This window comes from Ochotona curzoniae, unplaced genomic scaffold (assembly GCF_017591425.1).
Source record: "Ochotona curzoniae isolate NIBS_2020 unplaced genomic scaffold, NIBS_Ocur_1.0 scaffold_4683, whole genome shotgun sequence".
Lineage (NCBI taxonomy): Eukaryota > Metazoa > Chordata > Mammalia > Lagomorpha > Ochotonidae > Ochotona > Ochotona curzoniae.
Window position 1 is genome coordinate 14,817,338 of NW_024467121.1, and position 27,397 is coordinate 14,844,734.

The following is a 27,397-nucleotide window of genomic DNA, read 5'->3' on the forward strand; positions in this document are numbered from 1 at the left end:
GATCCAAAGCCAGGAGCCTGGAAGCCCCTCCAGGTCTCCCATGTGGGTGCAGGGTCCCAAGGCTTTGGGCCGTTCTCGACTGCTTTCCCAGGCCACAGGCAGGGAGCTGGATGGGAAGTGGGGCTGGAGGGATTAGAACCTGGTATCCATATGGGATCCCAGTGTGCTTTGAAAAACAAAGAAAATTCTCAAAATATGGCATAACATGAGATACCATGTGACTCAGCAATTCTGCTCCTATGAATTGCAAGCATATATTCACACAAAATTCTTTATAATACCCACGATAGAGAATTTATCAACAGATAAATGGAATATTATTTGGCAATAAAATAAAATGAAATATTCTTGCATGGCACAAGGATATGTGTTGAAGACATTAAACAAAGTGTTAAGAAGCCAGTCATAAAAAAATGCTACATGTTGTTTAATTCTATTTTTATAAAACATCGAGGACAAATAAACTATAGAGACAAGAATTCGATTAATAGGGTCAGGGTGGAGAATATGGATCAAGGGTTTCTTTTGGGAAAAATGAAAATAGTCTCAACTCTAAGATAGTGGAAATCATCACACAATTCTGTAAACGTGCTGACAACCACTCAACTGTACGCTTTGGGTGAATTGCACATTATATGGCAATAAAGCTATTATATTTAGTCTGCCTTGAAAATTTAATTAAAATCCTACTTCACTACTCAAAATATAAATTCAGATTATATGAAATATTTTCTCCAATTATGAGCATAAATTGTCATATAAAACACTATACAGTTTTTTAATGAGAATAAAGAAATCATCAAGGAAATATTACAAAGGAAACAAAAATAACAAGAACAAAATTACAAATTGATATTGCACAAGTCAGATTTTCCCCTAAGTTTATCTAAACAAATATACAGTAATATTTATATTACTTACTTATGATGCAGAGAGCACCCATTTTCTGGTCCACCCTCCAAATGACACAACAGCTAGGGCCGGGAGGGTCAGAACCAGGAGCCAGGAATGCAATCCAGGCCTCCCACAAAGCTGGCAATGACCCAGGTACCTAAGCTGTCCCCTCCTGCCCTCCAACTCCACCACCAGACAAAATGCTCAGCTCACACAGTAGTATTTAAATAAATTCATTTGATTTATACAAAAGGAACACCCTAACACAGTAGAGTTCTAATAGTGCCTTTGGCAAACACCAATTTGATGCTCTAGGATTTTAATGTGTTAACAGATTTTCAAACTCAGGCAAGTTTGGAAATGTCTTCGTATTGTATTCCTTCGACTCTTCGTCCTTTTAAAGGGCCCTACAAATGAAAATAATTTGAGAAAAGATTAAAACTATAACTGTGGTTAAAAGATAAGAAAATTACACTGGATTAATGGGTGCAAATTTGCCTTTTCCCCATCTGTAAAATACTATTAAGGTCATTAGCATTTCTATATGCTAGTGAGTTTTTTAGAAATAACTTTTAGCATTTTCATAAAAAGTTATGTATTTTTATGGCCTTTGTAAAGTGTAATCATCAGATACTGCAACAGATAGCTCAGTATCTTCTTGGTTGACGGAGTGAAAAGTTCCATTTTCTAGTTCCTCTTGTGGTTATGAGTGGCCACGGCAGCAACACCCCAGCCATGCTGTTACCACAGAATCTGTCATGCTCCTAGGAAGCACAAGGAATGCAACTGGAAATGCCACTTGCTGAAGATGACAGAATCACTGGTTGGAAGGATCCTGTATTCAGAAATAGCCACTCAGAGAAAAGCTATTCCCTGAGCAAGAATATTCACTGTGGATGTTAAGAATGAGCAGTTAACATCTATTATTTGTGACATTATTCATGTTGGGCTTCCTTTTTTTTTTTTTTTTAAAGATTTATTTTTATTATTTTTTCATTGGAAAGGCGGATATACAGAGAGGAGAGACAGAGAGGAAGATCTTCCGTCCGATGATTCACTCCCCAAGTGACCGCAACGGGCCGATACTATGCCGATCCGAAGCCAGGAGCCTCTTCCGGGTCTCCCACGCGGGTGCAGGTTCCCAAAGCTTTGGGCTGTCCTCGACTGCTTTCCCAGGCCACAGGCAGGTAGCTGGAAGGAAGCGGGGCTGCTGGGATTAGAACCGGCGCCCATATGGGATCCCGGGCGTGCAAGGTGAGGACCTTTAACCACTTGCGCCACCGTGCCGGGCCCTGGGCTTCCTTTTTATAACAAACATTACTGTAAGTAATAATAGAATTCAAACATATTTGTCTACTCTGTGATAGTTGGCATGATTATACTATACAAAAGAATTCTAACTTTAAAATATACATATGTTTTGTTTCTCCATAATCCGCAAAAATGGAAAGGGGAAAACTGAATTAATCAGAAATAGCATCCAGCACAGAACTGGGTACAACATGGGAACACAGAAGGTATAGACATGGACTCAGGAAAAGACTGCCGAAGCTCCACCCTTATCCTCTCTGTGCCTATACCCTGATCTCAGTCAGGATCACAGCGGGATTTACAGTAGTGCTTAGGACACAGACTAGGACTTGGCACAAGTGTGACCTCATTTTCTTATTGTTGAAAATGATGATGATGAGAAGGAAGAGGGACTCAACTCCAGATGGAGATTTTATTTTTTCCCCAAGACTTCTAACTTTCCTTAAAACTTCTGTTTTAAATGCCACTCTTTTAAAATGTAACAATGACTGTGCTTGGAAATAAATTCCCACATAAAGCACAACACTAGCTGACGGTTTCACTGCATTTAAAGGTCTCTACTCCATTACACTTTCTGATAAGAGTCTGAAGCTGGAGAATAAAAAGGAGCTAGACATTTAGGTTCAAAAAGCCAATAGCTAAAAGGTTGAAGCTTTTATTGGCTTCTAAAAATTTGCTAAATAAATACATAAATCTCAAATATAATGATACCTGACACAAAAGTTTAAGAGGCCCAAAATGATAAAAATAAGGAGAAACCAGTTGAAAAGTTCAAGTGACCCAAAGAAAAGGTCACAAGATACACAAACAGATACATGTACACACAAATTATTAAAACAACAACAAAGGCAGGCTTAAAAAGATGGGGAGGAGGCAGAGTGATAGAATGGGAAAGAGGGAGGAAGAAACAATTCTAAAAAGATACATTTTCTCTCCGAGAAACACATGCTGTTTTATAATCAACTTGAAAGATTTTTGATATAGATTTGCTCATGATGGTCCTGTAAGCGATTAAAGAATTAGGAAAAAGCCAATACTCTGGGTTTACAATGAGTATAAAATCAGCTCTTGAAAACCATACTGTGAACCAAAACATTTTCTTTGGTTTTACCAAAGGATAAAGTCTAACACCTGTTAAATATTAACTAGTTGTTTTTTTTGTGTCGGCTTAGATGAAAGCACAAAGCATAGTCTATATTTAGTGGATAGTATTATGATTTACAAAGTGAAAGATAAATCAATGTGCTATGTAGAAAAAGGGAGCTTTCCCAATGAATTCCTCTCTTCATTTAGTCCAAGAGATGCCCTTTTCAATACCAGGTGAGATTCTCATTTCTTTTTTTTCCCTTACAGTTTAATAACAAGTGAAGTTTTAGGTAGTCATACATACACACAATTTTTCCCCTAAATTTCACTTAAATATGAATTCACTCAACTAAGGACCTAAATGGCTTTTCTAGAAAACTTTCGGACACACATATTTTCAATATCATGGAAGGGTTTAGAGGGTGATTTCCATGCACGAGGGGAGACAAACCAAACAACCAAACTCTATAATAAAACAAAGACCAAGCCAATAAAAAAAAATTATGGCACATTTTTAAAAGCATTTTGGAATATCTGTCTTTGTGCAAACACTTACTGTTTCAATGACTATAGTAGCTGAGAAGGTCTTTTCATTGATGGATTCTAGGATTCCTTCATTTCCTCTGTAACCTCCATTTAAAACCAGAATTTTTTTTCCTACAACAAAAAATAATATAAACCTTAATACAAAGATGTCCCTTTGCCCTTGTAACACCAAGTGAATGGAACAAAAGCCTGACCTGGAGTTCTCACTCATGTAAGAATGTAAGATTCTGAAGTGCGGTGTGGACTTTGACCACTTCCACACTACCACAGGCCTCATCTTTCTCATTTACTTATCCAAAGGGATACATTTTGACTACAGAATGCAAGGAGGATAAAGTACTTAAAAGAAAATATTCCAAATCCCAAGCAATAAGGGAAAATTTAGCATACTTTATCTCTTTTAAAAACTCATATGCTGGTATGGTAGTTTAAAACATTTAAACTTTTGCAACCATAGGAGCAAGCTGTTCTATTTCTAAGTAGTTAACAGAAATGAAATCATTTACTCACACAAGAACTCGGACGCTAAATGTTCACATTAATTTGATTTTTGGTAAATAATCCAAACATCATCAACAGATGAGTGTCTTAAAAAATAAAATGGCAATAGATCCATAAAATGGCTACTGCTTGGCAAAAAACAAAATAAAACAATTTAGCAGAATTTTAAAAAAGCTGATAGGCACATAAATAACATGACAAATCCAAAATAATTTCACTAGGATCAACTAGACAACAAAAACGAATTTCGATTCATTAATGTAAATGTCTAGGAAATGTGAATGAATCTATGGACACAAAAAGCAGACTAGTGGTTGTCTGGAAAAATGAGAGGCAGGCATGGAGGGGGATTAGACAAGAAAATGAGGGGGTATATTAGCTTGACAGTCACAGGAAGTCACCACAGTTAAGCTTACCTAATTGCATATTTTAGATAATGTGTGTAATTTACTGTACATTCATTATACCTTTAGATGTCAAAGAAAAATTTCTAACCTATTTCTAAAAAGTTTTTTTTTTTTGGTGGGGAGAGAGGGAAAGTAAAAAAGAAAAAAGCACATGAAAAGCGGAAGTTTAGAGACCGACAATAACCCATCTGCAGTGAAACCCCCAGGGATTGTGAGATCAACCAAATGAGAGTCTCACTTAAGAGATGCGGAAGCAGTACTCACACAGCGAAGACAGTTAACTGGGGCAAAGGACAGCAAAGTAACAGACTTACACTTCATCTCAGATAGGTAATAAATGTGTTAATAAGTGAAACACCACTGACTTGAGAAAAAAAAAACAAGTAGGGAAAATGTACTCCTGCCATGAAGAAGTCTGATTAGAGGACTGGTTAAACTGCTATATAACCTGAAACCAAATGAGGATAAATTATACTGGCAGTCAATATTTCTGAAAAGGAACTCTATCTACAGCCAACAAGCACATGAACACACCATGTTTTAAGAATGAATTATGACAGTGTATGCACGAAAGGATCCACAGACAGATTTACCTGGTGCTGGAATCACTGTCTCTAAATGCGTCTGGTCAAGTTTCAGCTTGTCTCCAGAATCAATCATCTTTACAACAGCTGTATATTTGTCAATTACCTCCTGTCATGTAAAATGAACACTTTTGTAACAAAAGAAATATATGAACACTAATTCAGAAGGATAAAAACAAACATGCTCATAAAAAGGTAGGAATAACTCCTGAACGACACTATTTCTCAGTCTACGATTCTTAACGAAGATTTCAATTCAAAGCTTGGCACTGTGGTGCAGAGGGATGAGCTGCACCTTGGCGTGCCCTGGTTTGAGTCCCAGCTATTCTGTTTCCATTCCTGCTAAAAAGTCCAGGAAGCGTTTGGCCCCTGCCACCTAGGCAGGACAGGATGGAATTCCTGGCTTCTCCTGGCTCATGTAGTCATTTGGGAAATGACCCAGTAGAGAGGAGCTATCTTTCTCTTTGTCTCTCTCTGCCTTTCAAATAAATGAACAACAACAACAATTTTCTGAGGGAAAAAACGTTTACGTAAGACTTTCATCTAAAAAGTATAAAGAGTGGTGATTTCAGAATAGGAAGAAATCATGCAACGGGGTAGCTTAGCCTCCCTCCAAGTTGGCAAAGGACAATTTATTCATATACAAATCTGGATGCTAGCAAGGAACTGCACTTAGGGAAGGCAAAAGAGTTTTAAAAAGCACTGGAATGTTAACAAATGTTAAAACCCTAAAACAGCATGAGAGCTTAAAAGAAAAGGTCTCTTAGGCAAAACAGAAGCAAGACCCGGAGTACAAGGCGTGTGTAGAGAGCTTTTTAAGAGATGACAGTGAGGTTTGATGCATACCGTTTAATCCCGGTGAAACAGACCAAGGTTAAGTATAAACTACGATTGGAAAAGAAATATTTCTCCACCACTTACAAATTAACCTGCATATTATGGAACAGTCAAGAATTTTAAACACTAGCAATTTTGCTACTTGGATGTGATTTCCAAGGAATAATGGGAACTTCACTGGATAAAGCGACCATATTTCCTCCTTTCTTTCTTTTTTAATTTTACTTAAAAACTCACCTTAACAACACCCTTTTTCTTATGATATTTCTCTCCAAGTTTTTTGGTTATGATTTTCACAATGATTTCCTAAAAAACAAGAAAAGATGTAAAAGTTTCAGTTCTAGTTCTTATGAAACCATATTTACCAACAACCACCTTAAAATCTAACTGCTCTGCTAAATAAAAAATTGCAGAGTTCTAAGCTTTCAAAGACTGGTGAAACATTTCCCCAGTGTAACTTTTTATCCCTTCCTCCTCTTTTTGTTCAACATGATTATCAAAACAACAAAACAGGGGCTGGCACTGTGGCATGGTATAGTAAACACTGTGACGTTGGCATTCTATTTAGAGTGCCAGCTCAAGTGCCACCTGCTCTGATTCCAATCCAACTTCCTGCAAATGTGCCTGGGAAGGTGGCAGAAAATGATCCCCTAGGGCCCCTGCCACCCACATGGGACACCAGATGAAGCGCATGGTTTCAGAAAGGCCTCCCCTGGCCGCTGTAGCCATTTGGGTAATAAACCAGCAGATGAACAAATTCTCTCTCTCTCTCTGCTATTTTGTGACTTTCAACCAATCAAATAAATATTTTTAAGAAGAGAAACATCTGGGCCCAGTAATGGTAGCCTAGCAACTAAAGTCCTCGCCTTGAATGCATCAGGATCCCATATGGACACCAGTTCTGATCCCGACAGCCTAGATTTGCATCCAGCTCCCTGCTTGTGGCCTGGGAAAGCAGTCAAACACGGCCTAAAGCCTTGGGATCCTGCAGTCTAATAGACCTGGAGGAAGTTTCTGGATCCTGGCTTCGGATCGGTGCAGCACTGGCTGTTGTGGTCACTCGGGGAGTGAATGATCGGACGGAAGATCTTCCTCTCTGTCTCTCCTCCTCTCTGTATATCTGACTTTCCAATAAAAAATCCTAAAAAAAAAAAAATCAATAGCTCCGGAATCCCATATGGATTCAGTAGAGTGTACCCAAAGCCTTGGGATACTGTACCCACGTGGGAGACCCAGAGAAGCTCCTGGTTCCTGGCTTTAGACTGGCTCAGTTCTAGCTGTTGTGGCCACTTGGGTAGGGACAGAAGATTGGACAGAAGATCTTTCTCCCTATCTCTCTATCTCTACAAATCTGACTTTCCAATAAAAATAAATAAATCTTAAAAAAGATATCTTTATTTAAAAACACTTTTTTCTCGTTATATAAGGAGAAAAATACCAAGGCACAGAAGCTAAATTTTGAGGTAGTTTTACACTCCTGGGAGATTGACTACGAAGACCTGAACTGGAACTTTGGACTTGTCCACTTTATTAACTTTATTTCTCAAATAAAAAATTATTTAAATAATACATTACTTTTCACTTTCCTATTGTTGATCAAACTTGCTTCTTTAAAAAACAATTAGGCCACAGGACAAGTCAAGCAACAACCTCAGCCATCTGTTGGCAGCAGAGACTGGGCAAATGGAGACTCTAGAAGGGACTGTGTCAATCAATGGACTCTTCAATGACCACATCATGATTGGGGTGGCGAGACTGGCAGCGACCCATGAATGGTGAACTATTGGAACCACTTGATCGAGTATCCCGGAGCGTGCCCCACACCCGGGACTTGGGGTGGGCGGGAGACTGGGTGGGGCTTCTTCCTCTATATCCCCCTTTAGGCCTTGAACCTTTTTTACCCCAATTAAATTTGTAAGGATTGTCAAAATTAAAAAAAAAAAAAAAAAAAGAAATGTTTGTAGTAATCTACAAGCATTACTTGAACAATGCAAACCAAAAGAGACCTTAGAAACCTAGCACTTGTCAATTGACATGTAAATACACTAACACCTAGGGAGACAAATAAAAAAAAATTAAAAGTAAAAAAAAAAAAAAACAATTAGGCCAATGCAATGGCTCAATTGGCTAATCTTCCCCTTGCAAGCACTTGGATCCTATATAGCTGCCAGTTCGTGTCACAGCTGCTCCACTTCCTATCCAGCTCCTTGTTTGTGTGACCTAGGAAAGCAGTAGAGGATAGCTCGAGTTCTTGGGCCCCTGCACCCATGTAAGAGACCAGGAAGAAGCTCCTGGCTTCTGGCTTCCAACTGGCTCAGCTCTGGCCATTATAGCCACTCAGGGAGTGAGCTGGTAGATGGCAGATCTTTCTCTCTGTCTCTCTTTCTCTGTAAATTTGCCTTTCCAATAAAAACAAATAAATCCTAAAGCAAAAAACAAGGCAATATGAAAGGTTTATAAAACTATGCATTTGTTAGTACAAAACAGAAAATCAATGAATGACACCTTTAGAAACAATTTTAAATGGGGCAGACATTTGGTGTGTTGGTTAAGAAACCTGTGCCCCTCAACCTGGGCCAACATCCACTGGTGTGTGTCTGAGAACTGCCACTGGAAGAAGACTCTATGGAGGAGCTTAGGAAAATCCTTCACTGGGACACAGCCCCTGCAGGTGAGCATAAGAAGCAAGGCAAGGAGCAGCCCAGACCACGCCGGCATACATGAGCATCAGGACTAGGGACAGACCAGTTGGGGCCAGCACATAACACCCGCTGGCAGATCTGAGAGCCAGGGCAGGGGGAAGGAGGAGCCAGATCGGGACACAACACTAGCCAGTTCACTTTAGGACTGGGAAAGCAATCAGGTTGGGCTGGGATAGGCTGCAGCACCACCAGAAGTAGCTGGAACAGTGGCTAGACTAGACTAGGCCAGGTTGCCCAGTAAGACTGCAGATGCTGAGGTGAGGTGAGTAACGCCAGCCTGGACCCAGCGGGGGTCGGGTTCGTGAATCCCAGGGAAGGGGGATCTGACAGGGCTCGGGTAGCTTGGCTCAGGTGCTCAGGCCTACCTCTGAGGTGGGCGGGGGATTCCTGGGCCCCAGAGACAGGCGAACCAGTAGGGTATAGGTCACTTAGCCCAGATTCTGGGGCCCACCTTCCAGATGGGTGCGGGTTCTGTGAACCCTGGGGTGGAGAATCTAGCGGGGCTTGGGTCTCCTGGCCTGGGGTCCCAGGGCCCATCTACTAGGTGGGTGTCAGATTCGTGAGCCCCAGGGGGGATTCAGGTGGGACTTGGGTTGCCTGACCCGAGGTCCCAGGGCTCACCTACTAGGTGGGTGCGGGGTTCTTGAGCCCCAAGGATAGGGGATTTGGCAGGGCTTGGGTCTCCTGTCCTGGGCCCTGGGGCCCACCTACTACATGGGTGTTGGGTTTGTGAGCCCCAGGGGAGGAGGATCCGGTAATGCTTGGGATACCTGGCCAAGGTACTTGGACTTGCCTGCAAGAACATGCCCTACTTAATAAAAAAGGTGGAGCAGTGGACACAGGCCCTGTTGTAAAAGGAGAATACGGCAGCACATTTGGTGCTATAGCAGAACAGAACTAATTGTACAACTACCCCAAACAAACGATGACAGCAAAAAATCTCAGTGAACGGAGCCAATGGACATTGGGAGGTAACATCCTCAGATCAGTGAAATCAGCAGCATTTCAAAACTATCCAAACCATTTGGACAGAACTCTCAGAATATGTACACATCAAGACTCTGGGTTGATACGAGGTGGTGGTTCCTCATCCCTGGGTACTGGGAGGTGTGGAAAGTCGAGAGTGGTTTTCCCTTTGTCTCTCCCCTGCCCCCAGGAACAAAAAGGAGAAATAGCACATCTGGAAGCAATGAGTTCACCCAATTTCCCCTAAGCCTCGATCCTTCCTACACTGATCAACCATGTAATCATTATTAAAACAATAAAATCTATTGAAAAACAAAACAAAACAAAAACCTGTGTCCCATGTCAGAGGGCCTGGTTTTGAGTCTTGCCGACACTCCGAGCGCCCGGCCTTGTGCTGATGAAAACTCTGAGAGGCATCAGGGAACGGCATGAGTGTTGGCCTCTGCCCCGCACACGGGGGCCTGGACTGTGTGCCAGCATCCAGCTCTGCCAGGCTGTGGGCATTTGTGGAATGGACCAGCAGATATGCTAGCTCTTGCTCTGTCTGTTATCTCTGCCTTATAAGTAAATAAATCTTTAAAACCTACGCCGAATGTTAAAATGTTTAATAAGCTATAAAGGAGGCCAATAAAACATAAATCTACCTTTCAAGTACACTTCTGAAAGACACAATCTTTTGTGTTACAGCAAAATCTGCTCGAGCTCAAGAGGCTCATAAACTTCTCCCTGAAGTCAAAGAATATTATAGAACTATGAACATGTAGTAGGCCTCTAAGCCAGATACTAGCAACATTTAAAGACCCAAAACACAAAAGATCATTATGAATTATAACTGTATCTACATAATTTATAGATTTGGAAATTTAATCATTTACAGCAAATGTGATTTAAATCATTCCCTTAAAGGTGGATTTAGAACTTAGGAAGTTCCAACAGAATACGTACAGGTTGCAGCCAGTAATCTGTTCGGGCAGTTCTTTTCTTTTCTTCCTCGATCTACAGAACACACAACACCATAAAACATACTTAAAGGAAGGCCAATCATAAACATGCAAACACAAATAAGCATTATTTGTAACTAGTTTTTTATTATGACATGTATGTAGTAAATTCAGTCAAGTGACCCGGAAAAATAAAACTTCCATCTAGTCACTGCTGCAATTTCAGTTACTACTAATCCCTTTTAACTGAACTCTACTGAGCATACTTCATGGCGAGCTGCAAAAACGGCACTTGAAGCAGGGAAAGAAACCCATCTGCAGGGTCTCCTATTCCATGGGATGGAGCTGAGCTCCTTTGCCCCAGCCTTAAATGTAAAATTTCTCCGATTTTGAATTAAACTAGAAAAATGGAGGATAAAATCACTGAATGTTTTAGATTTGAACCACAATCTTCCAAATGTTGAAGCATTCACAGATAGTCCCCATACTATACCTCCATGATTTCATCAAGCGCGGATTTCTTTTTCTTCTTTTCTTTGGCCTGAGCTGAACTCTGGGAAGATTCTTTCCGCTTCACTGCTGCTGCACTCCCCAGTGTCTTCAATGCACTCGGTCCCAAGGAACTGATGGACATAACCATGCTCACAGCAATTCAAGATAAGTTTGTTAGCCCCTAATTTACAAATGTTCAGTGAAAAAAGATGCAGGGCCTGTGTATATACCCAACAGGACGATCAGCACAAAAAGCAGCAGCAGCTTCTCTTCTCTCTGACTCCTTATACCTTCTTTATCCCTTCAGTTGTGCTACAATTTATAAGCAGAAGGATGCCAGCATGTGGTTCAGTGTTGAGCACAGCAAGGTCAGAGACTATTAATTTCAGGAGCTGGAATGTTTCACTGATCTACAATTCTAAACTATACATGGGAGAAAACAGTATGACCCAACTTTCTGGACTAAACGAAAGTTTGAAGATGATCTGTAGCACAGCATATTACTAAGTTCCTTTTTTAAAACCAAAGATCCAAATATGTCACTTACAGAGTAAATTCCAGAATCTTTAGCATCAATCTACAATTTTCAAGGATGGCCCAAGGATACCATGTCCAGTCTCATCCCTCCCTGATGACACACTCACTGACGACTCCTGGTGTGTGCTTCAGGACTCTGAACAGTCGCATATATGTTTTATTTTAGAAATAAAACAATCTTTCCCTTCATCTACATTTGTTGAAATCTTTGAATGATTTTTATTTATTTGAAAGGCAGAATTACCAAGACAGAGATAGCTTTTATTCACTGGTTCACCCCCCGTTGGCTACAATGGCCATATCAGGGCCAGGCCAAAGCCAGGAGCCTTGAGGCTCACTGGGTCTCCCACCTGGGCACAGGGAACCACCAACTTGTATCATTTTCTACTGCTTTTCAGGTGCATTAATAGGAACCTGGATTGGAAGTGGAGCAGCTGTAACTGGATCTGGCACTCAAGAATGTTATTGTCCCTGGCAGCAGTTTAACTCTATGCCACAATGCTAGCTCCTTGCTGAAACTGTTAAAGATCTACTCTGAAGAGAGCTCCTGGATATTCCAGTTTATTGAAATTTCATAGCATTTTGTGACATGCATGACACATGGTCAAAAAAGTCTGAAGTGCTCACCACAAGGCTCTTATAAAGAGGTTACTACCTACAGTGTAGGAATTTTAGTCTGAGACAATAAGAATACCCTTGAGATGGATGACGGATGGCATTGCATCTATGTGTGAATGTACTTAATATAACTGCATCCTACATTTAAAAATGGTTGATTTTATGCTTCGTGTATTTTAAAACATACACACACACACAAAGGCAAAAAAATAAACCCAACAGAAAATTGTCTTTGGAAAAAAAAATGTATTTAGCAATACTGAATACATAGAGTGACCAAGCAAAAAGGATAAGATGACCAGAACAGCCCAGCAGCATTTCAGGCTGTAGTGGAAGAACACACTGGAAGGGCATTTCAGAAAGTGGCAAGAACAGATGGAAAGGCAAGAAAGTAAGGCCCTGCAGCACAATTAGGAAATTAAAAAAAAAATTTATACAACTAGCATGTCAAGAGCAGGAGGTATACCAGATCACAAGGGTGATGTAACAGTATGTAAAAACAAAACAAAATAACACTGGAGACACTTTAATTAGAGAATGACACAATGAGATTAGAAGTTTACAAAGATCTTTCTGTTTGGCATATTAGGATTCCAACGGGGTCAGCTCAATGGACCAATTGGCTAACCCCAACTTCAAGTGCCAATATCCCAAATGGAATCTGTGGGGGGAGACCCCACACTAGGAATCCACAAATGTCACTTTATTTGCAAAAAGGGTCTTCACAACGATATTTAATATCTTAAATGCAGTCACACCTATTCTTTTAAGAGGGAGGGAGAGGGATCCTGGAATGGGAAGGAGTCTACATGCAGATGAGCCAGTGCAGCTACTGGTCTGTGCTGCAGGCATACAACCACAGTCGTTCAATTCATGTAATTACTGCCTACAGCTGCTTTCTCATAAGGAAAGCAGAGTGAAGTGGTTGTGACAAAGATTACGGTCAAAATGTCTGAAAGATTTATTATATAGCCCTTTCCAGAAACAGCTTGCTGTATCTGCTCTGTACTTTGGCATCTAAGAGCAAAGGTGATTATGACTAAGCACCTACTAGTGCATTTACACACTGAGTGGTAAGGAGACAGATTGATAAGTCTCTATTATCCGAAAAAGATAATACAGGGGTGGGCATTGGGCATATGGTCTTAAGACATGCTGGTGGGGCTTGCACATCTTGAGCATTGGCTGTGCCTCAGATTCCAGCTTTCTACTAATATACACCCTGAGAGGCAGCAGGTGCTGGCTCAAGTGGCTCATTAGCTCTCATCCTCAGTAGACAGCCACACTGGGTTCTCAGCTCAAGGATTCAGCCTGGTCCATCTTTAGCTACAGTGGGCATCTGTGGAGTGAACCAATGGGCGGAAATTCTGTTTCTATCTCTCATGTTTTCAAATAAATAGTTCTAAATACTTTTTAAAAAGAAATAACAGCAGATAAAACAAAAACTCGCACCCCCCATTTAACATTGTAATTGTATTAAGTGAGTTATGATAGGAACATAGATAGCACTATGGATACAGAAGGATTAATGGAGAACCAAAAGTTTCTCCATTTGATCAAAATGGGCTTTCCCTCAGAACACAACACCATCTCATGATTGACAAATATAAAAACATTCCAAAGAAAAAAATTTGTAAGGCCCCAACCAACCAGTAAAATAAACCAATAAGGAAGAAAACCGCAACCAGTCAAAAATGAGTCACAACACTTTCAAATGTAGGAATCAACGCAGAAATTCTAAAGTGTAAAGGGAAGTTCATGGACCCACCTGGACTTGGCAGATGTCGCTCCTGCTGAACTGCACGCTCCCTTATTCAAATTAAATGTAACTGGAAGAAAGGGTGTTAGTCTACGTATGATTCAGCAAATAATAAACCTCCAGTCAGCTACCACAAGGTTTTCACATGGGAAGTAAAAAACGTTTTTAATAAGTGGAGAGCTGAAAAACGCTTCTATCCGGAGGACACATATTCCTGAAAAACAGGAGTGGGGAGCCTTTTTCCTGCCAAGTGTCATTGGATATATAGCATCACTCACAAGCTCTATAAAATTACCAACTTAAAGATTAGCCTGCTAGGGGCCAGTGCAATGGATCATCTGGCTAATTCTCCATCTTACATTGCCAGGATTCCACATGGGCACTGCTTCATGTCCCAGCTGCTCTACTTCTCATCCAGTTCTGTGCTTGTGGCCTGGGAAGGCAACAGAGCATGACCCAAAGCAATGGGACCCTGTGACCGTGTGGGAGACCTGGAAGAAGCTGCTGCCTTCTGGCTTCAGATTAGCTTTTCTCTGGTTACTGCAGCCACTTGGGGAGTCAACCAGTAGATGAAAGATGTTTCTCTCTGTAAGTCTGCATTCCCAATAAAACTAAGTAAAAAAAAAAAAATTGCCTCTTATAAATTTTAGGTATTTCAAGTTCAGCCTGCAGTTACCTTGGTTGGACCAGATCAAATGATTTCGCAGGATTTATTTGGCCAGCAGGCTGAATGCTCCCCACCCTTGTAACCAAATGTCCTAGAACGGCTTTAACCTAGAAACAATCTTCCATGTACATTGCTGAGGAAGACCCCATTGGCTGCTTTCCTCCTTTATGCCCCACTTGCCTTTGTTAGTCACACTGCAATGCTCTTGAGTTATCCATACCTCTTGCCCATTTGATCTAGAAGGCATAACAATGACAGCATCTTCAACTCTGGTATTAATTTTAGTTATTTATGCCAATCAACATTATCTCAGTTACTTCTATGGTGGACAAGGGACAAAGCTCTGGCCAATGAACTTCAAAAGGAAATCTATTGATGGGACAAGTGTCTTCCCGGAAGTATGCCCTAGATCTTAGGAGACTTGAGGGAAAAAAAGTTCTCTGCTACCTTCTGGAAAATACTGGGTCTAAATGTGATGGCTGGAATGCTGGCAACTCTACTGTATCTATATGGCATGCAGAAATGGAACTCTAATTATGGCTAGTAATTTCTTTAAAGTCAAGGCTAATTTTATAATTTTTTTTAACTTGTAACTGAGGCATACCACTCAATTACTCAGTATTATTTCCATTGTAAAAATGAGAACAATGTAACCCAGACTGCTAGCCTTAACACAGCCAATACAAAAACATTACATTAAAAAAGGAAAATTCAAAATTACCTTTCTCTTCATCATTTTCTCGACTTAATTCTGTAAAAACAGGGACCTCCTAAAAAAAAAAAAGAAAGAAAGAAAGAAAAATAAAAATGAGACATTCAATAGTTTTGATTTGCAGTGTATTTGCTATCAACAATCAATATATCTATACCATGACTTGCTGCCTAGCGCTATCTATGCTCCAACACGCAACTCTAAGGCAGTGAACATTCTAACAAATTACATGCCTTAACATTCTCAAATTATTTTAAAGAGTAAAGATGCAAATAATCTGTACGAAACGACAGCATACAAACATTTTTATTTCCATTACAATCTAAGTAAGAAAAAAAACAAAAGCATAAAGCAATAAACCATAGAATTCCTAAGAATTTAGATTAGGAATCTTAGACTAAATTTGGACAAAGCTGCACGTAGAGTTTATCCTGTAGGGCCTGGCGTGAAGACTAAATCCTCACTTTACAAGCACCAGCATCCCATATTGTTGCTGGTTCATGTCCCAGCTCTCCACTTTCCATCCAGCCCCCTGCTTGTGGCCTGGGAAAGCAGTCCAGGACGGCCCAAAACCTTTGAACCATGCACCTACGTGGGAGACTCAGAAGAATCTCCTGCCCTGGCTTTGGATCAGCTCAGCTCTGGCCATTGCGGCCATTTGGGGAGTGAAACAGTGGAAGGAAGATCTTTCTTTCTGTTTCTCCTTCTTTCTGTAAATATGATCTGCCTTTCCAATAAAAACAGGTAAATATCAAAAAAATTTTTTTTACTCTGCAATCTATCTGTCCACATCACCTCCCCTAAGTCTCATTTATTTCATTTCCAAAGCAGGGCTAAAAAGACAATATTTTACTTTTAAAATAATGGCTAAACATAGAACAAGGATTTGTTTTTCAGCTTTCCCCTGGCTTTTACAACAAAGATACTTTTTATACCCAAACAGTACAAACTAAGGTGCAGGTTTTAGAAAACTAATCTAAAATGCAACCAAGCAATATTATCTCAAAAAGTAAACTATTTTCTTCTGTACAAGTGATATTTCATACAGTCTCTAAAGGAAATTATATTAGTTCATTGAAGACACAGCAGAAGCAGCTTTCTATCTTAAGCAGGAGTTGAAAGTTTCTAGTAACAATAGTTTATTGTACCTGTTTTAATTTAAAGAAAAAAACTCCTAAAGATGATGTGAATACATATATATTAATGAATAACAGTATGATACACACATGCACTTAAAATTAACAGGTAAAAAACAGATTTCCAAAACTGGCAATAAACTGATGCTTTAAGTCTTATCTCTTGCTACTTCTAAAGTCACTCTTTATAGGAAAGAACATAAATGAATATGGTTATAAATATTGCATCTAAGTTAAAGAAGTCACACACAAGAGAGGAATCACACTTTGTGATTTCATTTACACAAAGTTCAAGAACAGACTGATACGATTAATAGTTGATAGTGATGTGTCAGAGCAGTGGCTACATCTGAAGAATGGGAGTATGAACTGGGAATGAGTCAAAGGGAATGTTCTAGCACAATACAATGATCCATATCCTCCTGGGGGGTGGATGCACAGGCTCTCTCTTCTTCCTCTTCCTCTCTACACAAACATGTATGTTGACATGTAATCTGATGGAGCTGTACACATAAGATTAAACATATTTTATTAAATGAATCCTAGGGCTCAAAAAAATACCTTTAAAACACTGTCTAGTCCTTTTGCAATCACAGCAGCTTGAATGTTCTTGCTGACATGAAAGTTCCAGGAAGGAGATGCGTTTTACACCTTAGTTCACTGTGTCACCAATGCCTGGAGGTGTCGCAGCACACAGAAGGCACCAACAAGCAAATGTCTCGATCCAGCTACTCTAACACCAACATTCTGACCACCTCCTCCATCATCTGTTCCCACACTCTCACCCACAGATCCTTCCACACTCAGCTCAGGGGTGGCATCTATGGTCCAAAATGAACTCGAGTAAAGGTTGGTTACCATGTTGGCACACGTGTTTACCCAACACTCATTAACTATAATCAGTTACGCTGCCTCTACTCTAGAGGAAAGAAGAGTGAGGTTTAGAAACATTGTGAAAATATACAAGGTCCTGAAGTTAGAGTCAGGAGTTACACTAAAGTCTGTGTGAACCCAGAAGTCCCTGCTTTCACTTAGAAGCACCAGGCTGCCTCTCCTCCCGAGGAAGGAATACTGACTATGGACACGCGATGCAGTGCTGAGCCCCACTTGGGCCTCTTTAGACCTCTGGATGACATTGTGGCCCACCTGCTCCTTTCCTTCCAGACCTCTCCTCACTTGTTCTTCAATGAATTTGGCAGTTTTTTCTTCATCATCAAGATCTTGCTTTTTCTTTTTCTCTAGTTCCAGCTGTCGGCGGATAGTTTCTGGGTCCCGGTCAATGTACTGAATATACCAGCCTTTTGGTGTCTCATCTACTTTGCAGAGGCCTTTGAAAAAAAATCAGACACTATAAATTCACATTCAACCAAAACAAAATGTAAATTTAAGCGTGTCTTATCTAAACATAATCATTCAAATACATTCAGACACATTCACATACATAATGCAGTAAATAAATTTCTCCCATATTTATATTTTAAAATTTTTAGATAATGCCAAGTGAAATATTGGCTTTATTTCTTTTAGGCCAGTACTGAGGTATAGCATTAAAATCACTGCCTGTAGAGTCTACACCTATACGGATACTGGCATTGGTTCAAGTCTTGTCTCCTCCATTTCCAATCCAGCACCCTGATAATGTGCTTGAAAAATCAACAGAGGATGTGCCTGGGGCCCTACACCACGTGGGAGACTTCGAAGAAGCTCCTGGCTTCTGGCTTTGGATGCAGCCATTTGGTGAGTAAACCAGCAGATAGAAGATTCTGTCTCTTTGCTCTCCCTTTCTCTCTGTGACTCTACCTTTGAAATAAGGTTTTTAAAAATTATTGACACTTACAAAACTAGCTTGAAATAACATTTAAACATGAGAAAACACAGAAAGTAAGTATTATCTTGCATGGTAATTATTCAATCATGTTGTCTAAGCATTAAAATCAGAAAATTTGAGAGTCAAAGTTCCCATCTGTTGATTCACTGCTCACACATCCACAAGAGGCCAGAAGCCAGAAGTTCCATGGATAGCAGGGGTCCAATCACTTAAGCCACCCATCTTAGCAGGAACCTTGAAACAGGAGCCAGAGCTGGAAAGCAAACCCAGGCACATCAATGTGCACATAATCTAATAGGCATCTTAACCTTTAGGCTAAAAACTCATTCTTTAAAATCACTATTCCAGGCACATGTATTTAACTGTAGTAATCAATCGTAGAACAGTATGTTCAACCTCTCCAGTAGTTTTTTTTTTTTCTTCAAAACAGAAAAAAAAAAAAAACATTTATTTGTGAAAAAGAGAGAGTGAGTGAGCACACTCTGACCCACTGATTCACCCTCTACATGCCTCCCAGAAGGCAAGGCTGCCAGGAACCAGAAACTCTCCACAGGTCCCCCATGCAGGAGGCAGGAACACAACTATGTGAGCCATCACTGCTACTTCCCATGGTCTGCACTAGAGCCAGGGACTGAATCCACAAAAAACTACCACCACATGGATATCTTAACTGCTAGACCAAATGACTGCTCCTTCATCTACTTTCTACTGTTATTATTATTATTATTTAATTTCATGTGTTTGAAAGGCAAAGAGACAGATTTTCCACATGCTAGTTTCACACTAATTGCCTCCAGCCATCAGGAGTGGGTCAGGGCAAAGTCAGGACGAGGGAGGAAAAGCTAAGTCTCCTGTATGGGTGCCAGGAATCCAAGTACTTGAGCCATCACCTCTGCTACCCAGAGTGTGCGATGCAGGAAGCTGGAGTCTGGAGTACAGATGAGGTTCAAACCGACCACACCCTGTGACAAGGGATGTGGACACTGCGATCAGTGTAATCACTGTGCCAAACATGTGCCCCTCCTCCAGATTTGTAATGGCCCTGGACATCTTGTTTCTCATGAATTTAGACAGAAATTATAACAATTCTCTCTTTCACCAATGGTGTCACATAACAATTCTTTCAAAAGCGTCTTGTCTTTTTACCTTCTCTGCCCAGCCACTTAGTAAAATCAGTCAGGGTTTCCCACTGGGTAGCATTCATATGGATGTGCTCTCGGTGGCTGATGTATTCATTGTAGACAATGTTGTTATGCACTCTCTTAGTGCCTAAGAACAAAATAGGACACTTAATCCTGAGAACATCATAAAATTATAAAATTATTATTTGTACAAATTTTAAGATATTTACCAAAGCGTCTTCTGAGAAGTTCTAGAAAGTCATTTCGGAATTCCCTAAGAAAGAAAGCAAGCATTAAAGAAACTTCCATAAACATATGGCATCATGCTCCTGAAATGTAAGCAAGATTCAATGTCTAAATGGTATATGCATACCTGCTGTGGACCTTTTTTTTTTATGATTGATTTATTTTTATTGGAAAGGCATATTCACAGAGAGAATGAGAGACAGAGAAAGATCTTTTATCCACTGATTCACTCCCCAAGTGGCTGCAATGGCCAGAGCCACACAGATCCAAAGCCAGCAGTCAGGAACTTCTTCTGGGTCTCCCACATGGGTGCAGGGTCCCAAGGCTTTGGGCCATCCTCGACTGCTTTCCCAGGCCATAAGCAAGGAGCTGGATGGGAAATAGGGCAGTTGGGACACCAACAAGTGCCCATATGGGATTCTGGCATGTGCAAGGTGAGCATTTTAGCCACGAGGTGACTGTGTTGATCCTGCTGTCAAGAAAGCCAAGAAAGAAAGGACTCCAAAAGGTTGTACCTTTCAGAATTGGAATTTTCTATCTTGATAAGGCAGCCAGGTTCCTTTAGAAAAGATTCTTCAGAAAGCTTCTTAATGGCCTAAATATGTTATAATAACCTCATTTTATCCCTGTCCATAAATTATCCTATTCTACACAAAACTGGCATTTAACGTGATGTGTCTCTCTCAAATATGTATATTGTGTCCACTGTCATCTAGCAGGTAAACAAAACATAAATTTTGACCTTCAAGCAGGCTACAACCTAGCAGAAATTAACCAGAAATTAAACTGAAAAGAAAATTGCATAAAATACATAAAAAATAGCATGTAAAGAGTTGAGGGAGATGTCCACAGTGATTAGATTTTGTAAAAAAAAAAAACCCCATACATATATGTTGTGGTTGGCATTATGGCACAGCCAGTAAGCCACTCTATGCAATGCTTACACCCTGCAGAGGCACTGGTTCATGTCCAGCAGTTCTACTTCCAGTCCAGCTTCCTGCTAACAGCCTGGGAAAAGCAGAAGACAGCCCAAGTGCTTTGACTCCGGTCATGTTCATGGGAGAACCATAGGAAGCTTCAGCCTGGCCTAGCACTGGTTACTGTAGCCATTTAGAGAGTGAATCAGCAGACAGAGGATCTCTCACTCTTTGTAACTTTGACTTTAAGCATACTTAAGTCGGGGCTGGGCAGCGTGGCCTAGCAGCTTATGTCCTCACCTTGAGTGCACTGGGATCCTATATGGCCGCCGATTCTAATTCCAGCAACCCTGTTTCCCATTCAGCTTTCTGCTTGTGGCCTGGGAAGGCAGTTGAGGATGGCCTTGGGACCCTGCACCCGTGTGGGAGACCCAGAAGTTCTGGGCTCCTGGCTTTGGATTGGCTCAGCTCCAGTCATTGCGGCTGCTTGGGGAGTGAATCAGAGGATAGGAGATCTTCCTCTCTGTCTCCCCTCCTCTCTGTATATCCGACTTTGCAATAAAAATAAATAAATCTTAAAAAAAAAAAAGATCCAAGATGCAACAATGATTTAAAAAAAAAAGAATATATTAAGTCAAAGAATGAGACAGGGCTGAGGCGAAAGGCAGGAGCCAAGAACTTGACCCATGATTCCCAGGTAGGTGAGCAAGAACACTGCTATTTGAACCTCCCGAGGGTTATATTAGCTGGAAACTGGAGTCAGAAGCTGGAGCTGGGAAGCAAGGCACTCCCATGTAGGACTTGGGCTTCCTAACTGGGGCCCTAACTGCCAGCCTAAAGGTGTAAATCCCCTAGAAGCAACTCATATTAGGGTGTAGAAGTACAACGTGGAATTTTATAGAGGAAGAGGAGGAGGACGCCATTCTCAGGGGGCATGAATATGAAAACATCACATGTTTGGGAAATGATAAACTAATTTGGCTAAAGCCTACAGCAGATTAACAAGAGGGTGGGTGGGATAAGACAGAGAGAAGAGATATGACTAGAAAAAAGAATCAGGTTTGAGTTAACTTTTGAAGTACCCAGAATGCTTACCCGTTTGTTGTTGTTATTGTTGCTGTTGTGTGTGTGTTGAGAAGCAGAGTGATAGATACATCTTCCATTTGATGGTTCACTGCACAAATCCCCGCAACAGCCAGGACTGAGGCAGGCCAAAGGCAGGAGCCAGGAACTCCATCTGGGTCTCCCACCTGAGTGGCAGGAACCCAAGGACAGCAACAATAACAACAACAAATGGGTATGCAATGCTCACTTTGAGACAGGCTTCTAAATGTCAGATTAAATCATTCTGGGAGGAAAAGACAAAAACGAGGCATGAACACCAAGATTTAGGAGGCAAATAGAAACAGCAGAATAATGAGACTCACAGAGATTAGGTGGAATGGGATGAAAACAAGCCAGGCAGGCAACCTGAAGGACTTCCTCAAAGTGAGGGGCTGGGCAAAAGTGGGAAGTTAATAAAGAGTTAGAGCATTATCCACTAAAGAAAAGCTCAAGGGAGATAAAGATGCAAAAAAGTGCAAATGTCTCAGCAGGAGAGTGCAGGGCAGTGACAAAGCAGTGAGCAGGAGGGGAAAGGGAAGCGAGTGTAGACAGTGGCAGACAGCCCCTGTGGTATTCCAGATGCTTTTAGATGGGCTGCAGAGGAGCAAGCTTGCTTTTGGCACTCTAGTTTACACTGATGGTAAGACAAACTCTCTGTCTCTCCTTTTCTCTGTAGTTCTCACCTTGAAATAAAATAAATCTTCTGAACACAAAAGCACACATCTGATACTCTGTATGATAAAGTAAGAATTATGAATAAACTACTTGTTATTATACGGCAATTGTCTTCAGCAAAGTATTTGTGTGACTGAACTTAAGCTGAAATGTTTTTTACATGGAATACCATTTTACCCGAAAAAAAAAATCTGACATATAAACTGCTGTTATGTCAAACTTAAATCCAGGTGTAGCTGAGATCACATTTCTCAAAAATAAACCAAAGCAGTCGGTCATATCAAGGAGAATAAATGATTCTTTGCTGCCAATGACAAAATTTAACTTTTCAAGCAAAAATCAATTGGGGTGGCTAGTACTATGGCAACACCTGTATCCCACATGGGTGCCAGTTCAGTCTCCACTTCTGATTCAACTCCTTGCTACTACACCTGGGAAGGCAACAAATGACTCAAGCCCTTGGTTTCCTGGTACCCACAAGAGATGTGAGAGCCCTGGAAGGAGCTTCAGGCTCCTGGCTTTGGCCTGAGCCAATCAGGTTGTTTTAGCCATCAGGCAGGGTGGGGGAGGGGAGCATATGTGCGCACAGAGGGAGGGTGAATCAGCACACAGATCTCTCTCTTTCTAACTCTGCCTTTCAAATAAAAACTAGAGTTCTTAAAAATGAGAATCCACCATGGTGAGCTTGATATGCTTCCAAACAGATAAAGATGTTTCCAATGACATCAGTGTTAGCACTAAGGAATAGGATTTCATTACAATGTAGAGTGAATTGTGTCATTTGAAAGCTCTGTCATGTTTTTTAAATGACCCAAACATGTTACAAAATCATGCCTAGGTAAAGACCCACTCAAAGGAATAGACCAATGGATTTTAATTTCAGGATATGAAAATCTGACTTCTGATTCTGCGTGCAGCTAATCTTTAAGAAACTGCACTGGGGACGGCTGCTGTAGCAAGTGCCATGCTTAACGGAGTCTTGCTCGAGTCCTCACTGCTCCGCTTCCAATCCAACTCCCTGCTAGTGCACATGGAGAGCAGCAGTCGACGATCTGAGCATGTGTGCCCTGCCATCCACATGGGAGACTGGACGGAGTTGCTGGCTTTGACGTGGCCTAGCCCTGCTCACTGAGTCCATTTCGGAAGTGAACCACTGAATGGAAAAAAGCTCTCCCTCTACCCTGTCCTCTGAATTTCAAGAAACAAATGAATCATAAAAAAGCAACAACAAAAACACCCAAACTGCATACATTCCTCAAACACCTACAACGGGCAGCCAGATAGTCAATCAGTTCTTGTAGATGGGCAACAGGGCCCCAGGTACCTGACCAAGAACCTTCTTGAGCCGGCTGAAATCAGAAGCCAAACAGACTGGAACACAACCAGTCCTATATGGAATGTAGGCAGGTCAACCAGTATCTTAACCACAAAGCCAAATGCTTGTCCCTGAACAGATGACCTTAAACAAGTGTAGGATATTTCTCTAAACACATCAAAAAAAGTCTGAGGTATGAACTAATTGAATCATCCTATAAAATCTACAAAGGATCAACTTGCAGATAAAGAGACAAAAGCACAAATAAATTCAAGAAACTCATCCAGAGACAAAAAACTGCTAAATAGAGGATTTGAAATCAGGCACCCTGATGACACAGCCCACATTCCAAGTCACAATTTGGTTAGAATGAAAGGCAGTTTTGTAGTTTCCTGGTTGAAATGGATGGAAAGACGGAAAGATAATTGAGAAATACGTTTGTAATTATTTTGTCCTGTTGCAAACTTTCAAAAGACAACAAAAAAAAATAGTGAGAATTCGGCATCATGCTAACACAAAAGGAACAGCAGAACCTCTGATATATAAAACATTAAGCATCTATTAGATGCTTGAGTAAAGCTTATGAGATAAAGATGTCTTTGAATGACTTACTCTGAAAAATAATCCATAAACTGCTGAGGATTCTCTGAAGCCAGCAACAGTTGCCTCTGATGAGATTCAGACATACAGTGACACTTAAAGCCATTCTACAAAAAATGGAAAGGTAACAGTGAGATTGTTATTTAGGTCATCGCAATGGACTCTAAATAGAAACATTTAATTAAACCCTAACATCTGCTCTTTGATGTTAAGTTGGAAAAAATAGCCAAATCACTAGCTAGAATCACTCAACACTTTATTCTTAAGGATTTGAATTTTGTAACTCTGCTAATCAAAATAATCCCTGAGATCAAAGAGACAGAAAAATGGCGGCACAGAACACAGACATGAATGACAAACACTACCGAAGCACAGGAACTCGGGAGTGATCTCATCCTTTCGACTCAATTGATTCAATTCTTCCTGAGCACATCAGCATGGAGAGTGTTATGCACATGTTTCAAGGGATAAAATGAAGTAAAATGGGTCATTTGTGAATTTCCACTACAGAAACTCTGTACCCACTTTCCCCTATTTCAGCTCACTACCCAAAATATACTGCTGCACAATACACAAACCTCCTTGACCAGATTTCATCGGTCCTAAAATGACTGTAAAAAACATCAGAGTTCACTTGCCATTTATTTCTTATGTTTGATATTTAACCTTGATCTTTCACTTTTTTTTTTAAAGACTTATTTATTTTTATTGGAAAGGCTGATATACAGAGAGGAGAGACAGAGAGGAAGATCTTCCCTCTGATGGTTAACTCCCCAAGCGGCCTCAAGGGCTGGAGCAGAGCCAATCAGAAGCCAGGAGCTAGGAGCTTCTTCCTAGTCTCCCATGGGGGGGGGGGGTGCAGGGTCCCAAGACTCTGGGCTATCCTGGACTGCATTTCAGGCCACAGGCAGGGAGCTGGATGGGAAGTGGGGCTACGAGATTAAAACCAGCGCCCATATGGGATCCTGACGAATTCAAGGTGAGGACTTTAGTTGCTAGGCTATCGCACCGGGGCCGATCCTTCTTTCTGTCTGCCTTCTAATAAAAACATATCCTTAAAAAAACACCTAAGAACCAAATACAATTTATGGCTTCTGATGGAATCTTGCTTTTAACAACAGGGTACCAACCAGGAAGCATGCGAGTTGATGACCAAACTTCATTAGCTTTGTCATGTTGATAATATACATAGCAGTTACCTTGATATGTTGATTCACTAATTCTTATTTGAGAGGCAGATAAAGTTGCCATCCACTGGTTCCCTCTCCAATGTATGCAGCAATCCGTGCCTGGGGCAGAGGCTGGGAGCCATTGCTTCTACCTCCCAGGTTTGTATGAGCAAGTTGACATCAGAAGGGGAGCCAGGTCTTGAACCCATGCACTCCATATGATACAGAACAAACACAAGCATCCTAACTGGTGTCTCAACTTGAGTCCCTATATGTTGATAATATAGAATGTGTATGAAGAACCAAGAAGTGAAATAATCTGGTATCTGTGACCAGCTCTACAATATTCCAGTAAAATGTAAACATGGCAAGGGATTCCCCCCTCATGGAATACCAGAACCCTAGTTCTGCTCCCAGTATCTGCTTCCTCTTAAAGTACACCACTGAGGCAGAAGGTGAAAGCTCACGCGCCTGGGACCCTGCCATGAGACTGCATTTCTGGCACCCAGCTTCAGCCTGGTTCAACCCTAGCTGTTACAGGCATTTGAGGAGGGAACTGTCTCTCAGATATATCTATATCTATACATAGATAAATGAAAACATGGCCAAGTGCATGAAAGGATGTTATAGACTGCATGTATGTGTCCCCTAAAAATTCATATTTAAACTCTAATCCTTGACAAGATATTAGAAGGGGACCTTTGGCAGTCCTGGCCATTGCAGACATCTGGAGAGTGAACCAGCAGCTGTCTTTCAAACAAACAAACAAAAATTTGTGGCTTTTGGGGAAGCAGTGATGCTTACAAGAGGTTGTCAATATTCAGTATTCTAGGCTCTAGTTGCCTCCGGAGAATTTCATGTAAACTTAACACACGAAGCACAGAGAAAGCAGAAACAATAACTATTTCGTGTGTGTCCAAGCTACACATCTCACGCACCGGCAGAAACGGGATTACTCCAGTTAACGTCTGCATGCTCTTCTTCCTACACAATCTAACCTCCAGACAACATGTGATCCCATTACTAGCCTGCTCTCAAATGCCCTACATGTACAAGGCTTTTCAGGAACAGCCCAAGGACTCCCCAAACAAGCCTGCATATACTTCACTCACTGAAAACTCAACCACAAGCCTACAAGTCGGCATAAGCAAATCCGAATCTCACTTCGTAAATAAGCAGGCCAACACCGCGGAAAGCGCCGCTAATAATCACACAGCTAGCTAAATAAACAGCAAGGCGTGACTTCGTTTATTTTGACAGCTTGTTTCCGGATAAAACCATACTTTTAACGACAATAGCATTCTAAGCCTTTTGCAACGTCGGTGCCCCCAACTCGAGGCAGAAAGCTGACTGCACAAGGGTGAGCAGCAGACCCCAAAGCTTCACAGCCCGCACCCCAGGGTCCAGGACCCGAACCCGCGCCACTCACCTCGTCCCGGCACTGCTTCTGGCACATCTGGCAGTACCAGCGTAGCTTCTGAAGCCCCTTGGATTTGATCCTGTTGGCGATGGCCTTCGGAGTAAGAAAATCTGACTTTCCCATGGCGATTCCCGCAGGACCCTCTTTCGGAACCACAGCACCTAGGCGGCCGGAAGCGGAACTAGCCTGGCAGGACAGGCGGGACCAGGCTGACAGCCGGGAAAAAAAAAAGACTGAGCTGGGACCTGGGGAGAACGGAGCTCCGGCAATCGCGAGACTTCGCCTCCCTCCGGCGAGAGCAAGCGA

General features: G+C 41.2%; 1 protein-coding gene across 1 annotated transcript; it reads right to left on the minus strand.

Moving 5' to 3' along the window:
- Window positions 1–158: 158 nt before the first annotated feature.
- KIN (Kin17 DNA and RNA binding protein) lies at window positions 159–27,340 on the minus strand. Its single transcript, XM_040968219.1, has 13 exons — window positions 27,101–27,340; window positions 24,515–24,609; window positions 19,876–19,919; window positions 19,671–19,793; window positions 17,843–18,024; window positions 15,570–15,618; window positions 14,191–14,251; window positions 11,269–11,398; window positions 10,780–10,830; window positions 6,404–6,472; window positions 5,339–5,438; window positions 3,848–3,948; window positions 159–1,301 (listed from the first exon to the last, which is right to left on the minus strand). Exons 1-13 carry the CDS (start codon window positions 27,212–27,214, stop codon window positions 1,239–1,241), a joined length of 1,182 nt encoding a protein of 393 aa, XP_040824153.1. The 5' UTR covers window positions 27,215–27,340; the 3' UTR covers window positions 159–1,238.
- Between the last annotated feature and the right edge of the window lie 57 nt (window positions 27,341–27,397).